At 51.7% G+C, this 17138-nt stretch overlaps 1 protein-coding gene across 17 annotated transcripts in view; it reads right to left on the bottom strand.

The window, feature by feature from the left end:
* The window catches only part of AKAP13 (A-kinase anchoring protein 13), a 308889-nt gene that overhangs the window by 213570 nt on the left and 78181 nt on the right, over positions 1-17138 (bottom strand). For 16 of the 17 annotated variants that reach the window (XR_007915293.2, XM_070053466.1, XM_051835156.2 and 13 more), the window contains exon 2: positions 13450-13493. Coding sequence is in view for 16 of the 17 variants with exons in the window: in XM_070053466.1 (XP_069909567.1) it covers positions 13450-13493 (44 nt within the window). In the remaining variant the exon portion in view is untranslated. Of the gene's footprint in view, positions 1-8513; positions 9025-13449; positions 13494-17138 lie in introns of those variants that run through there. The other variant, XM_051835162.2, reaches the window with a different exon arrangement.

Genomic DNA, 17138 nt, shown 5'->3' on the forward strand with positions numbered 1-17138 from the left:
TAGAACAGCCAGGACTTAAACCGGTATGGGATGCTGGCAAGCAGTAGCTTAAGCTGCTGAACCACAAGGCTGAATCATGACATTATCACTTTAAAGTTAAGGAAGGCTTGCGTGAATCCAAACTCTATCACTTGCTAGCAGTACGAGTTCAGAAGCAACACCAGTTATCTGACATTCCCTCACTTTTAAAACACAGAAAACAACAGTAATCTCATGAGGCTGTCAGAATGATGAACTGAGGACATACAGCACTGCAGACAACTCTGGCAGGTACTGAGTTAAGTAGAGACTCTTAGGGTCCCAATTAAAACAATATACAGGCCGGCGCCATGGCTCACTTGGCTAATACTCCACCTGCGGCGTCGGCACCCTAGGTTCTAGCCCCGGTAGGGGTGTCAGGTACTAGTCCCGGTTGCTCCTCTTCCAGTCCAGCTCTCTGCTGTGGCCCAGGAAGGCAGTGGGGGATGGCCCAGGTGCTTGGGTCCCTGCACCCGCATGGGAGACCAGAAGGAAGCACCGGGCTCCTGGCTTCTGATCAGTGCAGCGCCGGCTGTAGCAGCCATTAGAGGAGTGAACCAACGAAAGGAAGACCTTTCTGTCTCTCACTGTCTATAACTCTGTCAGATAAAAATAATAATAATAAAAAAACACAATATACATGCCTGCCAACCTCTACTGCATACACTTGGGGGCGCGCGCGTACACACACACACACACACACACACAAACACACTATGGCAAATGAAAAACTAGCTCCACGACTCTATGCTCACCAGAAAGGAATAGGAATCTCACCAATTTTTCTATTTTTAAAGATTTATTTATTTATTTGAAAGTTACAGAGACAGAGAAGGAAAGGCAGAGAAAGAGGTCTTCCATCCGCTGGTTCACTCCCCAATTGGCCGCAATGGCCGGAGCTGTGCCCATTCAAAGCCAGGAGCCAGGAGCTTCTTTCAGGTCTCCCACGTAGGTTCAGGGGCCCAAGCACCTGGGCCATCCTCCACTGCCCTCCCAGGCGACAGCAGAGAGCTGGATCGGAAGAAGAGCAGCCAGGACTTGAACCAGCACCCACATGGGATGCTGGCACTGCAGGCGGCAGCTTTACCAGCTACGCCACAGCGCCGGCCCCATCTCCTTGATTTTTTTTTTCTTTTTTTGACAGGCAGAGTGGACAGTGAGAGAGAGAGACAGAGAAAGGTCTTCCTTTACCGTTGGTTCACCCTCCAATGGCCGCTGCGGCCGGCGCACTGCGCCGATCCGAAGCCAGGAGCCAGGTGCTTCTCTTGGTCTCCCATGCAGGTGCAGGGCCCAAGCACTTGGGCCATCCTCCACTGCACTCCAGGCCACAGCAGAGAGCTGGCCTGGAAGAGGAGCAACCGGGACAAAATCCGGCGCCCCGACCGGGACTAGAACCCGGAGTGCCAGCGCCACAGGCGGAGGACTAGCCTAGTGAGTCGGGGCGCCGGCCTCTCCTTGACTCTTAATTCTGAGTAAGATTCAGACAACATACAAGTACCATCATACCATTAATAAGGAAATACAGTAAAACAAATTTTACAGAGATCTGGAAAATGGGGATTTGTGGAATAAAAACACTGCCTGTAAGGAACAGCCACCGCAGTAGCTTCTGAGCATTCTCCAGGAGGCGCAGACAGAACCACAGCGAAACTAATCAGCTGCGTTCACGGGTAACTCAGGAGCTCCAGAGGTAGCCAAGAAAGAAACGGAGCTCCTGAGGGTAAGTCAGGATCCCCCCTGGCCTCCAGCTAATTCAGGAAGATGACAGGACGGTAGGAAGTGAGCTCACAACCAGCTCGGGGGTGCCACGGACTGAAAGGAGAACTCACCACTGTCTCCGCACACCTCCTCCTGTGAACAATGAGAATCCCACCCTCACCACCAGACACTCTGTCTAAGGTCAGGGTCAACAGTTTATCACAACACAGCATTGTGAAGGGCTTCAAAGAAGCACAAGAGATCTTTCGCAGTTTAAAAAACAGGTCAGGGATTTGGCACAGTGGGTTAAGCCACCACCCACAGCACCAGCATCCCATATGAACACCGGTTTATATCCCAGCTGCTCCACTCTGATCCAGCTCCCTGCTAATGCACCTGGGAAACCAGCGAAGACGGCCCAAGTCCTTGGGCCCCTGCACCCACGTGGAAGAACCAGACAGAGTTCCAGGCTCCCAGCTTTGGCGTGGCCCAGCCCCAGCCACTGCAGCCATCTGGGGAGCAACCAGTGGATTAAAGACGTGTGTGTATGTCTGTGTCTTTCTTTCAAGTAAATAAATAAATCTTTGAAAAAAAAAACAAACAAAACTTTGAGAGTACAACTGATGTTCTCTATGCTTAAGGTTAAGTCTCACAAGATATAAATGCCACCTAAAAGGATCTGAGAGGAAACCGCCAGGATCTGTGCAGAGAAACGTGCAGGGCTGAGAAAAAGCACTCCTGTGCCCGCTGCCCATCAGTCAGCCCCTGTGTCCCTGCCCACACCAGGGTCTCCCATCTACCTGAAAGGTGCTTCTCTGGGCTTCTGAAGTGCAAATTCAGGGCGGACATTACAAGTGGAGCCAATAGTCCAAGGAATTCCAAGAGGAACAATGGAAAGATTCACAACTTTAAAATCCACACCTTCTCGTCTGAGCGCCACATCTCTCCATCTGAGCGCCGCATCTCTCAGTGAGTGGAGAAGCAGCAAGCACAGGGAGCTCAGGTAAACACTCCACACCCAACACAGAGCGCTAATTGTCCTGTGAAATTCAGGTTGCATGCAGAGTCAACCCCAAGTTTTCACTAGAAGAGAGTCTCCCCAAGGTCCTCCTGAGGTCAAAGCAAAGTTGCTCCAGGTCCCAAAGTCCACCAGTGAAGTTCCATCTGCCTAACAAATGAAGTCAGTGGCCTTCCCTTTGAGATCATAAATCTTAACCAAAAATAGGTCAAATCTTTGGCTAAGATCAGCCATTCATAGTCATCCACATTCTCACTCTTCCCAAAGAACAGCTTTGGCTCCACTTGGGCACACTTTAAGTACCTGTTGCATGCCACACGCTGCTATGGAAGATGGAGAAAGGTAACAGCAATAAAAACAGTAACTCAGATTCAAAGTGCCTGCCTTCAGGAGGAACGCAACAGACTAAGTGCCCAGGCGCCCTGGAAGGAGGGAGGCGGTGCGGTGCGGTGAGGTCTGCGTGGAGTAGCTGGGTGATGCAGGGAGGCTGTTGAAGGCTCAGGAGAGACTCCCAGCGGCCAGTCGCTGGAGTTGAACCCTGGAAGATGAGTGGATCGTGTGTGTGCATTGAGGATGAGGCTTTGGGGGGGGGGGGGTTGTATTTGAGAGGGGAACAGAAGGGACAACACTGTCCATGGCTGAAGGGGAGACCAAGTTGAGCTGTAAGTGGTTAATCTGAAGTACCACTGAGTCAGCATGGGGCCCACCAGGTGGGGTTTTTAAACTCCCAAATGCAAACTTCAAAATATTGCTTCTATTTATTCTGTTCAAGAATCACTGTCAGGGGCCAGTGCTGTGGTGTAGAGGGTAAAGCTACCACCTGCTGTGCCAGCATCCCATATGAGCGCAGGTTGAAGTCCCAGCTGCTCCACTTCTGATCCAGCACTCTGATATGGCCTGGGAAAGCAGGAGAAGATGGCCCAAGTCCTTGAGCCCCTGCACCCATGTGGGAGACCTGGAAGAAGCTCCTGGCTTCAGATCAGCCCAGCTCCAGCCATTGCAACAACCTGGGGAGTGACCCAGTGGATAGAACACCTCTCTCTCTCTCTCTCTCTGCCACTCTTCCTTTCAAACAAATAAATCAAAGAATCACTGTCAGCACCTTGTCTATAACCTCAATCCAAACCCATATGCCCTGAGCAATTCCATCTGCACCAGGGCCTGCTCTGCTCCTATTACAAATTTGGCTTTAATTACCCACAGCCACAGAGGAAGAATTTGTGAGAAATTCTAATGAAATAAGAATATTGTGAAGAGAGGCTGGCATTGTAGCACAGTGAATTAAGCCACTGGCTGCGACACCAGCATCTCACGTGAATGTCAGTTCAAGTCCCGGCTGCTCCACTTCCAATCTAGCTCCCTCCTAATGTGCTCGGGGAAAACAGCTGAAGATGGCTCAAGTACTTAGCTCCCTGCCACCCACATAGGAGACCAAGATGGAGTTCCAGGCTCCAGGCTTCCACCTGGCCCAGCACCAGGCAGCACAGACATTTGGGGAGTAAAGCAGAAGATGGAAAATTCCTCCCGCTCTCTGTAATTTGCCTTTCAAATAAATAATCTTTGAAAAACATCCACTGTGAAGAAATTAACACCTTAACCAAAGTATCTTCTGAAAATCACTACTTCCTCTTACTAAGAGACAGTGCCGCTTCAGCCCTTGGGGTTGGACTAGCACAGTGAAAGCATCGCGAGGATGCCCCAGAGAACAAACTGCCCACCCCTTCAGCCCAGGACCTGCACACCACTGACAGCACCACGTCCACAGCTGGTTCCAGAGACGTTTCCTCCTCTCACCCTGCCTTCCCAGCTCTCACACCCTGCCAGGTGGGCAGGGCCTCCATCTTTCTTTCCTGAGGCTTCCCAACACTTTCTACCACTCTCGCTCCTCCCAGCCCACTTGGCAGGGGACGAGCACACAGGGAAGCAGCACTGGCATCCCGCTACACGCGCCTCTGCGCCAGTCGCCAGCGAAGAACCCGTGCCGCCAAGACCGCATGCCCACTCATCTGACAAGTCCTTCGCAGATACCTGTTGTGAGTGAACTAAGGATGCGGGGCACTGCATTTGTTCTTACCTGGACAGCAAGACTTCTTTTCACTAGCACCAAATGTGAATTTTAACCCTTCACCGTTATTTGGAGCTTGGAGAACAGTGAGTTACTATGCTAAAAGGTAAAATAAAATAAAGAAGCCTGTACACAGGCCTTGAGACGTGTTTATCCTGTGTATCTTTTTTCTAAAAATGCCAAGGAAAAATATGAAAATACTACTTTCAGATGTAAAGGCCAGTAACTTCAAAGCAAGTGTCTGAAAACTGACTAAAAAGTCTGACAGAGGAAACTGGAATTTCTGCCTCAAGGCTGGATTGAGGAACACTTGACTTCCTTATTTCTTCTGGCACTAGTAACAAAGTGTCACTATTTAAGCACCCAGCTGGAAGCTCCCAGCAGCTGGAAAGCCCCTAGTCCACAAAACTGGGCAGCCAGTCAGGAGGCCCATTGTCAGGGCAGGGGCAGGTAATCCACTCAGGAGATCGGCAGGACGACAGGCTCTTCTGCAACAGCAAAACACAGCCCACAGTCAGGTGGCTCAGCTCCTGCAGGGGAAAAGCCCTTCCCAGGGGCCGGTGCCGCGGCTCACTAGGCTAATCCTCCGCCTTGTGGCGCCGGCACACCGGGTTCTAGTCCCGGTCGGGGCGCCGGATTCTGTCCCGGTTGCCCCTCTTCCAGGCCAGCTCTCTGCTGTGGCCCAGAGTGCAGTGGAGGATGGCCCAAGTCCTTGGGCCCTGCACCCCACGGGAGACCAGGAGAAGCACCTGGCTCCTGCCATCGGATCAGCACGGTGTGCCGGCTGCAGCGCGCCTGCCGCGGCGGCCATTGGAGGGTGAACCAATGGCAAAGGAAGACCTTTCTCTCTGTCTCTCTCTCTCACTGTCCACTCTGCCTGTCCAAAAAAAAAAAAAAAAAAAAAAAGAGCCCTTCCCAGGAAGAAGGACCAAACTGTCAGTACCAAACGGGTCCTCTTCCCTGCAAGGGGACAGCTGAGCCGTTCGGCTGAGGGCGTCCACACACTGCGGCCTTCCAAGCCTGGATTATTCGTGCCAATTATGGTCACTCCACCTGCACCTTCATCTAAGCGCTGCCTGGGCTCTCTAAGCTGCTCTCTGAGCACACGTGCAGGGACCTGGGCGTGGCGTGGTGGGAGGAGAAGGGCGGCAGCAGAGTTTCCCTCCTCCCGAACACAGGGGCACTGCCTGTGCTCTCCACACCTCCCTTCCTCCCAGGGCTCCAGAGAATGCACACACCCCCACGAGTGCAGCCGCGTGTGGACACTCACTCAGTGTGAATCGGGGGGCGGAGGGAGGGACTTTTCCTGGCATATGATTGGTCCAGGCCTCCCATTTCTTGATGTGTACTCTCTGCCCTACAGAGCATCAGCCGGGGTCTGGGGAGCAGGACGCGTCCCCGCGGAGCCCTCGCCCTGTCTGGGAGTGGAAATACTAAGCCGACCTCAGTGCCCTTGTAAGGTTTCAATCTGGCCATGACCACAGAGCCCTGCCAAGAGCAGCTTCTCAACGGTAACACATGCCCTTCCATGGGGAAAACAGAATGACAGCCTCACAAGAAACGCCTGAATTCCTCAGAGCACGCTGGATTTGCACGTTTTACACAAGAAAGGCACCCAGCACCACACAGCCTTTTCATGACATCTGACTGTCCTCCCACTCCTCCAGCTACACGCAGTTACAAAACAGCAAATGGGCCGGCGCCGGAGCTCACTAGGCTAATCCTCCACCTGCGGCACCGGTACCCCGGGTTCTAGTCCCGGTTGGGGCGCCGGTTCTGTCTCATTTGCTCCTCTTCCAGTCCAGCTCTCTGCTGTGGCCCAGGAGGGCAGTGGAGGATGACCCAAGTCCTCGGGACCTGCACCCATATGGGAAACCAGAAGAAGCACCTGGCTCCTGGCTTCGGATCGGCACAGCGCAGCGCACTGGCCGTGGCAGCCACTTGGGGGGTGAACCAGCAGAGGGAAGACCTTTCTCTCTGTCTCTCTCTCTCACTGTCTAACTCTGCCTGTTCAAAAAAAAAAAAAAAAAACAGCATTTGGTACACAGGCAAACAGCATCACAGGCCTGCTAGGCTCCTGGAGGTCATTTTGTAACTGGAATGAATCTTCCCCCTGCAAACCTCACAAATGTGGGTTTTCCCCCAGACCCATGGCAGGTAATGCCGATCATCCTGCATATCTTTTTTTTTTTTTTTTTTTTTTTTGACAGGCAGAGTGGACAGTGAGAGAGAGAGACAGCAGAGAGGAAGGTCTTCCTTTGCCGTTGGTTCACCCTCCAATGGCCGCCGCGGCAGGCACGCTGCAGCCGGTACACCGCGCTGATCCGATGGCAGCAGCCAGGTACTTCTCCTGGTCTCCCATGGGGTGCAGGGCCCAAGGACTTGGGCCATCCTCCACTGCACTCCCTGGCCACAGCAGAGAGCTGGCCTGGAAGAGGGGCAACCGGGACAGAATCCGGCGCCCCGACCGGGACTAGAACCCGGTGTGCCGGCGCCACAAGGCAGAGGATTAGCCTAGTGAGCAACGGCGCCGGCCCCCGCATATCATCTTGAGGCAGAGTTTGCATCTCACATCTGAGTAGCTCAGAAAATTAAATAATTTTTAAATATTTTAAATTCTCAAAATACTTCAGAAACTACTTAATTTGGAGGGAGAAATGCCTTTTGGCTTTTCTGAAACCCAGAGTTTTTTCAACAGAGGACAACTCTGAGACACAAACAAAAAAAGCAAGTTTACAATTCAGTCTGAGAAAGGCAGATCATTCCAGTCATGTCAGCCAGCCCGTGTGTGCTGGGCACAGCCATCCACTCTGGAGCTGCCGCTGCTCCTGAAATGAACCCAGCATCCAGTGCCCACTGGAACACAATGGAAGCCTGCCAGGAACATCCTGCTAGCACACAACAAGGCCAAGAACAGCAGGAGCTGCACCTTACACAGGAGGAAGCCCTTCACAGCTCCAGGGCCTTGGTCACATGCTTACTGGTCCAAGGCCAGTAGATCACTTGAGAAAATTCCAGTAAAAGATAATTTTATCTGGTGCAAAGAAACAAAGCAAAGAAAATCAAAATCCATGCATAGTCTTCTCATAATTTGCATTTCCCATAAACTTTTAAAAAAAAAAAGATTTACTTATTTATTTGAAAGGCAGAGTTAGAGTGAGAGAGTGAGAGAGTGAGATAGAGAGAGAGAGAGAGAAGCAGAGACACAGAGAGGTCTTCCATCCACTGGTTCAGTCCCCAAATGGCCACAACTGCCAGAGCTGGGCTGAACCAAAGCCAGGGGCCAGGAGCCAGGAGCCAGGAGCCAGGAGCTTCTGCCAGGTCTCCCACACAGGTGCAGGGGCCCAAGCATTTAGGCCATCCACTGCTACTCTCCCAGACCATAAGCAGGGAGCTGGATTGGCAGTGGAGCTTATGGGATGTTGGTACGCAGACAGCAATTTTACCAGCTACGCCACAGCACCAGCCCCTCCCATGCACTTTTTTGAAGTGGGTTTTGAAATTGTTGCACTAAAATAAACTTATCTTTGATTTCATTTTCCACAAACTTTTTAAAGCCCCCTCATGTCTGACCACGTGCTTTACTGAGATCTATTACTGACTTCCCTGGGTCAAGAGTTACAACACATTTCCTTTGGCCTGTTTCTTTCACAAACAAGGGCTGCACACTACTCCCCCGTGTGCCCACAGCTCATTCAGATATTCTGCCCTTACCTGCTCACTTCTCCAAGAACACAGCTCAGCGCTGCGGCCAAGGTTCCTTCCTCTTCCAGGCTTCCGCCGCTCCATCTCTTCCCTCCTACTTCGTGCATCTATCCCAGTCCAACCCCAGGACTTCTCTCTGCACGTACTGGGAGGCTTAGGTTCCCAGCAACACACAACACACATCCTGCACAACTGTCAGCAGGACTCTGCTTCCTGACCAGACCCAGCCTCCTGTGGGGCTCGCAGGCAAACCCTCAGTCGCTATGCAGCTGGGTTTCCCCACTTCCCCACAACACTGGACCACGCCACCATAAAACCCATGGTCCCTATGACTCACTGAATGTGTGCCCACAAAGTCCACCCCCATTATGTGGAGCCGCGTGTGGACATTCACTCAGTGTGAATCGGGGGATGGAGGGAGGGACTTTTCCTGGCATATAAATTAGACAATTCATCCAGGCCTCCTGTTTTTTGATGTTTACTCTCTTGTATCCTGTAGAGCATCAGCCAGGGTCTGGGGAGCAGGACAAGAGGCATTCCTCCTCCTCCTCCTCCTCCTCCTCCTCCTCCTCCTCCTCCATGGAAGTCTGACAATCTTGCTTCCTTTTCAGCTGTTAGCCTGGGGGAGGTTCTGTTTACTGCTGCTAGGGTCCAGGTTCTGGGTTGCTAGGCACACTAGTGGCTCAGTGGGTATGGGGCAGGGGTGTTTCTTACATAAACACCCATCTTTTCTTTAAGTGTTTGGCTTTTTCTGTTATCGGCGACACCTCTCCTCCCTTACCCACTTCCCACCTTGCTGGTAAGAAGCACTAAGAGCTGAAGGACACAGGCCCTGTGTTCACAGGCACAGGGTTTGCTGCAGGCAAGTGGCCCGTTTCATCAACCTCACAAGGGCGAAGACAGTGCTTTCCAACAAGGTAAGCAGGTGACGTCCCAGAATGCGTTTCTGGAATAAACCTGATCAGGCACACTAAGGCACGTCTCACAGAGACTGGAGGATTTCCTTACAACTCTAATTTCCTCATGCATGACAACTACGTCATAAAGATGGCACCGCTCACTACTCAGGGCCACACAGGAGAACTAACGTGAAACCCGGGAAACCACAGAGCAGCTTCCAGAAAGGCCCCTGTTCTATCCAGAAGAAGGGGTTGCACTGACACTTAACAGTCGTAGTGACACTGCCCTTTGCTCACTTGAGTGTCCCGTACGTTCCATATGGTTGGTAGACAAAGGCACAGACGTGCTCTGTTCAAACCTCAGGCAGCGGGTTCCTCACAACATGCTCTTCAGCTACACTCAAGGGTCCACACTGCAGAGAACAGGGCACCCCATGTTAGGGAAACCATCACGCAAACAGCCCTTCCAAATGAGGCACAGCTAGAGGGGAACAGGCACCGCTCACGCCCATTCCTCTGGAGCCTGAAAATCACAATTCAACGCACCTTAACCAAGCTCCAAATAAGAATGAATCACGTGTCCTGATGAGACTGATCAAGGACACACGGACTCAGCACTACTCTCGAGACCATGAGAAGACCTAGGAACCCAAACTGCCATGGAAGAACGCTTCAGAAACATCATCTGTCATGAAAGACAACGCAGAGGCACTGATGCAGCAAGGTAAATGCAGGTGTACCCTAGATTCAGCCCTGGCCTGGGGAGGCACGGAGAGAGTCCTGCATGAGCACTCGACTGGAGGAACCAGAGAAACGTAGATGCAGGCTGGGGCCATGACAGATTGCAGTGCCTGCTTCTGGAAGCTGCACTGTGGCCAGGATGCAGATGCTTCGGTTCTGAGGAAGTGCCTGCTGAAAACATTAGGGGATTTGGCCTGTACGATCTGAAGCTTTCTTCACAATGAAAAGGAAAAAAAAAAAAAATATATATATATATATATATAAAATACTGAGAGTGATAAGCACATGAGTAAATGTTAAAAGAAACAAGTTGCCCTCATTTAACTTCTATCGATCAGAACTCATTCTAGATACAATGTCTAAACTTTTAAAACACAAAATGAAAAATTAAACAGGTAACTTGTAAGACTGGCTTTATTTGTGCAAGCCTTTACCATACTATGTGTGTGAGATTTGTGTGTTGCTAGAACAGCTGTGAACCCAGTGTTAGTAGCTTGGAATACAAAAGAAGAACATGGATTTTTTTTTTTTTTTTTTTTTTTTTTGACAGGCAGAGTGGACAGTGAGAGAGAGAGACAGAGAGAAAGGTCTTCCTTTGCCGTTGGTTCACCCTCCAATGGCCGCCGCGGCCGGCGCGCTGCGGCCGGCGCACCGCGCTGATCCGATGGCAGGAGCCAGGAGCCAGGTGCTTTTCCTGGTCTCCCATGGGGTGCAGGGCCCAAGCACCTGGGCCATCCTCCACTGCCTTCCCGGGCCACAGCAGAGGGCTGGCCTGGAAGAGGGGCAACCGGGACAGAATCCGGCGCCCCGACCGGGACTAGAACCCGGTGTGCCGGCGCCGCTAGGCGGAGGATTAGCCTAGTGAGCCGCGGCGCCGGCCAGAAGAACATGGATTTGAGAGTCGCATTTCTGGGTAAAGCCTCACCTTGGCCATTCCTTAGGACAGAGTGGTCACACCAACTCTGACTCGGTTCCTCCTACAATACTCTCAGAATAAAGTTCACTTTCTGACATCAATGTGGAGGGCCAGGCAGACAGCGTCAGACCCCTCAGGCTGCAGGCTCACTCCTGGAGACTGACCCCACTTCAGAGGCCCGTCACAAGCCCCAGGCTATGAACTGGGGTTCCCATAGCTTCCTCTCGGGACCCAGAATTTGCTCACAGACCTCAGGGAGACGTGCAGACACAAGCTGTCCCAGAGGGGGCAGGCAGGGGAGGGTGCAGGGAGCGGGAGGAGCACGGGCTCCCAGGCTCTCTGCAGAACCCTCCAGATGTGCTCAGCTGTCCAGACGCCCCCTGCACCCATCCCCTGGACTCTGCTGGGGGCCTCAGTGCGCAGGAGTGACCGCTGAAGGGCTGAGTGGGAACCCACCTGGCGTCTTCAGCAGCCCTGCCTGGGGGCCGGTGCCGGAGCCCTCTGCCGTGGGGGAGGTCTGAGGCCTACTCTCAGACTTGCTGTCGGCCCACCGCCACAATACCTGGGCTGAATAGTAGAGCCGGTCAGAGAATGAGCCATCCTGAGCTTTTGATTCCTTGTGTTGAGGAGGGAAAGAATGCGGCTGTGCCGTGACAGCCCAGTGACAGCAGGTGCGCGTGTGCTCTGGGTGCTATGCAGCACGAGCTCCCTGTTCTCGAGAGGCCACAGGGGACGCAGCAGTCACCGAGCAGAAGGTGAGCCCTGATGACCCCACACTCACTCCGTCACTTCATCACTGCCTCACAGCAGCGCACCCGCAAAGGACGCTGGTCCTCCCAAACAGTGATTCCGCCACCAAGAACCTAACAAAGCAGTAGTTTCTTGTCACACTGTCCTCTGACGAGTGAGACACAAATCTGCCAAAACGTCCCTCAAGAATATTCATGTTCATCTAAAAGATGAATCTCAAAGATGACCAAGAAGGACAAAAATTCTCTTTCCTCACATCAGCAGTCCACAACCCACATATTCAATCTACCTAAGGAGCCGGGTCACCAAGGCCAGCAGATGCACATTAGGATAAAGCCAGAATTCCTAAGAGGTCTGTCTGGATCCCAAGCAGAGAGCTGGAACAGAAAAGGAGCAGCCGGGACATGAACGGGCACCCCTATGGGATGCCAGCACGCACACACACCCCTTGGTGTTCACAGTATCATCATTCATAATAACCAAAAATGGGGACAACCTACTCATCAACTGATGCATGGATGATAAAATGTATATCCACTCACAGGAATATCACATTCTTCAGTAGAAAGGAACAAGATACTGACACATGCTCTACAGTGGAGGGACCTTGGAAACACGAGACTAAGTGAAAGAAGCCAGTCACAGAAGGCTGCACGCTGAATCTATACAGTGGAACTTCCAGAACAAGTAAAGCGATAAAGGTACAAAGTAGGCAGTGGTGCCAGTAGCTGGGAGGCATGGAGACTACGCGTTTGTAGGGTGAAAAAGTGTTCTCAAGTCAGACAATGATGACTGCACAGCTACTAAAAACCCATCACACTCTCTGGAGGCAGAAGTTTACAGTATTTAAATTACACCCTAATAAGGCTATTTTAAAAATAGCCAAGGCACTTCGTGCATGTGCAAACCCACTGCTGGATATAAATTATCTGCAAGTAGTTTGGGAAGAAAATAAGCACATGAAGCATCCAACATAACCATCAGCTAGGCAGAAGTTACCATGTTGCAAAGGTGGCTGTTTTTATACACTGTGGTTAAAGCGAACATGGGAAGTGAGCCACAGCCTCAACACACACACCAGGACTGCCCCACACCTGGGGCACACGCCCAGCTCCCCACTCCTGCCTACCACCTCGGTCACCTGCCTTTTGTCTTGCACAAGTCCTGAGCACATGAACCCCAACAACAAGTTCCTGGTTTTCCAAAGCCTGCCCTCACCCTCTCCAGGCCCCAGAAGCCCAGCATCCAGCAGTGCCTCCAAAACAGGTGCATCTCACCACACAGATGCACCCACTCCTGGTCCTGCCCCAGGCCCATTCCTGCCACCTCCTCCATGCAGGCGCTGCCTGGGCAGTCCTCCCGCCAGCGGCAGGTCACCACCTAGTGGCTGCCCAGGGAACTGGCCCTCACAGTGGGGGTCCTGAAGCCCCCACCCACCAAGTCCTACATGACATGCATTATGTGCTCTCTGCTTACGTCATTTAGTATTCACCAAATTAACCTCGATTTCTGAGGCAAATTTCATCAATAAGTACACATGTACATGGTTACAATTTCCTGACAATTCCTATCACAAGCCAAGTTTATTGTGACAATACTGGTAAGTACAAAATTAAAAGAAATGTCACGATTTACTCACATATAGTGGAGCTTGTTGTGGATTAAGTTTCATGTCCCGAAACACTGAAACAGAAATGTAAAAAATGAGAATTAAAAGTTGTCACCAAAAAAGCATAAAAACCACCCAAAGTCTTAGGAGCCAGGCACGGCTCCGTGAGTACAATCCGTGCTCCCAGCGTTCTTGGAGGCTTGGGAAGAAAGGAAGTTCCAAGGCTTCAGAAGTCCCTGGATGCCAGGCTCCAGGCTCCAGGCTCCAGGCTTCAGGCACTGAGGTGGGAGGAAATATTAGAGGATAAAACGCTTCCCTGCTGCAGAAGGAACCCCAGCGACCAACGCTTATGTCAGAAGGAGCTACCAAAGCCACGCCACTGTGCATATCCTTAGGCACACCTTTACCCATTCCCAACCACACAACAGGCTGCTTCCCTGGAGGCTGGCCCGGCTCACTCAGGAGCCCTCTGTGGCCACACAGCCTGCCCTGAGAACCAGAAGCCGGCACCCTGCTCCGCGGCAACAGTGGGATCCCGCTTACTACTCTCACTCGGCAGAGTCTCATGACAACCCATGCAGAAGGCCTGCAGAACACTCGCTGCCAGGGGTGTATCTGGGGGAGGCGAGGCCACCACTTCCAGGCTGCTGTAGCTTGCACAAAGCTCACGCCGTCCGCACCGGCCCCAAGTAGACCCAGTGGTGGCATTCCCGGCTGATCCAGGCAGTTTCTTACCCTTCCCAGAGAAGTGAAGGCACATCCTGCCCGGCCAGAGTGGCAGCAGTACAGAAATGGCAAGGACAAGCACAAAACGGACGAGGTCCTGACAACACAACCCGGGGATTACCACCGCAAACGTCTTGAAGAAAAGGCACCTGTCAGGGTCCACGGATAACATGAGCTACGCTGCAGCCTCGCGGTCCCGAGATCCTCACAGAGCAAGGCAGCTCCCACACTCAGGAGAAAGAGCCTACAAACCCTCAACCCAATCAGCTGTGACCAGCCACAGGCCTCAGAGGGCAGCAGGCACTGCCAGGCAGGTGGGTCCCCAGGAGATGGAGTCACCTCCATGCCCATCCCCAAGCAGCTCCAGGCCTGCTCCTCCACCCTTCCCTTCCTGCCCGCCTTCACTTAACGACTTCACGCCCCAGGAGTTAAAAGGCATCTGCAGAAACCCACCCTGAAAAGAAGCTTAAGAATTGCAGCAATAACAACTATTTTTAAAGAAAGATAAAGTAGATTTCAAGCCCATCAGACTGGAGCAGTGGGCAAAAGTTAAAAAGAAAAACAGATTGAGGGCTGGAGAACTTTCTCAATGTGTTAAAAATCTTTTACTTTACGATTAACTTCACTGTGCTCATTAGCATTTTAATCAGCTTTCCAGGTCCTGTTCAGACTTGCCTGGGACAAAGCACTGACAGCCCTCACCAACTTCTGCACCTCTGCCACCATCACAGGTACAAGGGCTATTAGTGAAACCAACACAGAAGTTAACACTTGGTCACCCAGGAGCTCCAGGGAACTCTACAGACAGGTCACTGACAGCAGCCCCCGACGATCCGTGACTTGCCAGAAACAAGACCCATGATGCTAGCTTACCTGTACAGCTCCTGCTACACCAGAAGAGGGACTGGTGATACTCAGCTAGCACTACGGCTGGTGCCATCACAACTATCTGAAATTATGAACTCGACTAACTGCGTTTCAAAGCCAGCACCATCCATGTCGCTCTAATACAAGGATTAAAGAGAGAGGACAAAGTGTCTGTCTTCCTGCACTGGCCAAAGGGCCCGGTCACTGTCACACAGAAGACACAGTGGCTGAAAAGAATATCTGTCAAAATCAATCAAAGTAATAACCAGAAGGTTCCAGAAGTAGTCTTCTACGTTCAGGTGACCGCTAGGCTTTGCAGTGCTGACACCAGGAAGCAGTAAGCCATCAGTCTCAGTTTTCCATCTGAGACTGTATTTTGTCTCATAAACGGTAACATCTGCACTGGTGAAAAAATGGAGCTGGGTTTCCAATATTACATTATGTAATACCAAGGACAAGAAGTGGGAGAGCCCAGATTCAAACCCAGCCTGATAACTGTGCATGTGCACTTCCCCCACATCGAAAGATGATCTGCTAATGACCTCAAATTTTAAAAGTTTACCTGGGGCCAGCGCCACGGCTCACTTGGCTAATCCTCTGCCTGCTGCGCCGGCACCCCAGGGTTCTACTCCCGGTCGGGGTGCCGGATTCTGTCCCGGTTGCTTCTCTTCCAGTCCAGCTCTCTGCTGTGGCCCGGGAGGGCAGTGGAGGATGGCCCAAGTGCCTGGGCCCTGCACCCACATGGGAGACCAGAAGGAAGCACCTGGCTCCTGGCTTTGGATCGGCACAGCGCATCGGCCGTAGCGGCCATTTAGGGGGTGAACCAACAGAAGGAAGACCTTTCTCAACGGAAGACCTTTCTCTCTGTCTCTCTCTCACTGTCTAAAAAATAAAAAAAATAAATTAAAAAAAAAGTTTACCTGGGCCACTTAGTACAAGCAAGGGTTAAAAGACACCACTTGGGACATCTGTATCCCACATCAAAGTGTCTGGGTTCAAGTCTTAGCTCTACTTCCAACTCAAACTTCCTGCTCTTACCAACTCATAAAAGCAGCAGATGACTGCTCAACTACTTGGGTCCCTGCCACCCAGTACTGGCATGATAAACCTGGATCAAGTTCTGGGCTCCTGGCTTCAGCCTGGCCCAGCCTCTACCACTGTGGGCATTTGGGGAGTGAATTGGTAGATAGAAGATCTCTCCGTCTCTTCTTGCCTCTCTGTGTCTCTCTGCTCTACAAATAAAATGAAAATAAACAATTTTTAAAACAATAAAAACTGACTTGCTCTCATCCTACACACGATATAGACTCCCCCTGACGTTGCTGTTCCTCTCACACACCAGGCGCTGCTGCTCCTTGCAGTTCTCAGGGCTCAGAAGCAATCAGAGATGGGAGCCCCTGCCTTCAGACATCTCATTATAGGAGTAACACAGATAAACAAAATAACAAAATAAATGGTCTTAAATAATAACAAATGTGGTGGAGGAAAACCAAACAGGAGATGGGAAATGAGGGGGGAGTGTTCTCAACAGGGAAGCCTCCCTGAGACGCACACGTGACACTCAGAGCTGGGCCCCAAAACTGACAACTCAGAGTTACAATGCAAAAGGTGCTGCCTGTACCACGAGCAGCTCTTTACTGGAGAACACCACTCTGCGCAGCAAGGACACCAGAGGAGGCTCTCCTGTGCTCAAACACCCCGACCCGCAGACCAAGAACACAGCAAATCCTGTGCTTTGTCAACGGGTTTTTCTCAAACCTTTCAGAAAGGAAAATGGGAGGAAATGCAGCATGTCCATCCACTTGAGAAAAAACTATCGTTCCTTCCTTATCCAGTAACCGGTGATGACTCAGAGCCGAAGGCTGCATTCGAGAACAAGGACAGTGCACCTGCCCCCACCCCCCGCCACGCCACCCTCGTGCGCGCACACACACACACACACACACACACGGGGGGGGGGGGGGGATGCCTAGCCTTTGAAAGACTATGAAAAGAAGGAAATAACAAAATTCAAAGACCTGACTGATGTGGTTTTCAGTATGTTCACCCCACCCTCCCTCAGTAGTAAAAGCAGCTGGACTCAAGAGTGGTCGATGAGTCAAGCGTAAATTTGAGGGGCATGAAAT

The sequence above is a fragment of the Oryctolagus cuniculus genome, chromosome 12 (genome assembly GCF_964237555.1).
Source record: "Oryctolagus cuniculus chromosome 12, mOryCun1.1, whole genome shotgun sequence".
Taxonomy (NCBI): Eukaryota; Metazoa; Chordata; class Mammalia; order Lagomorpha; family Leporidae; genus Oryctolagus; species Oryctolagus cuniculus.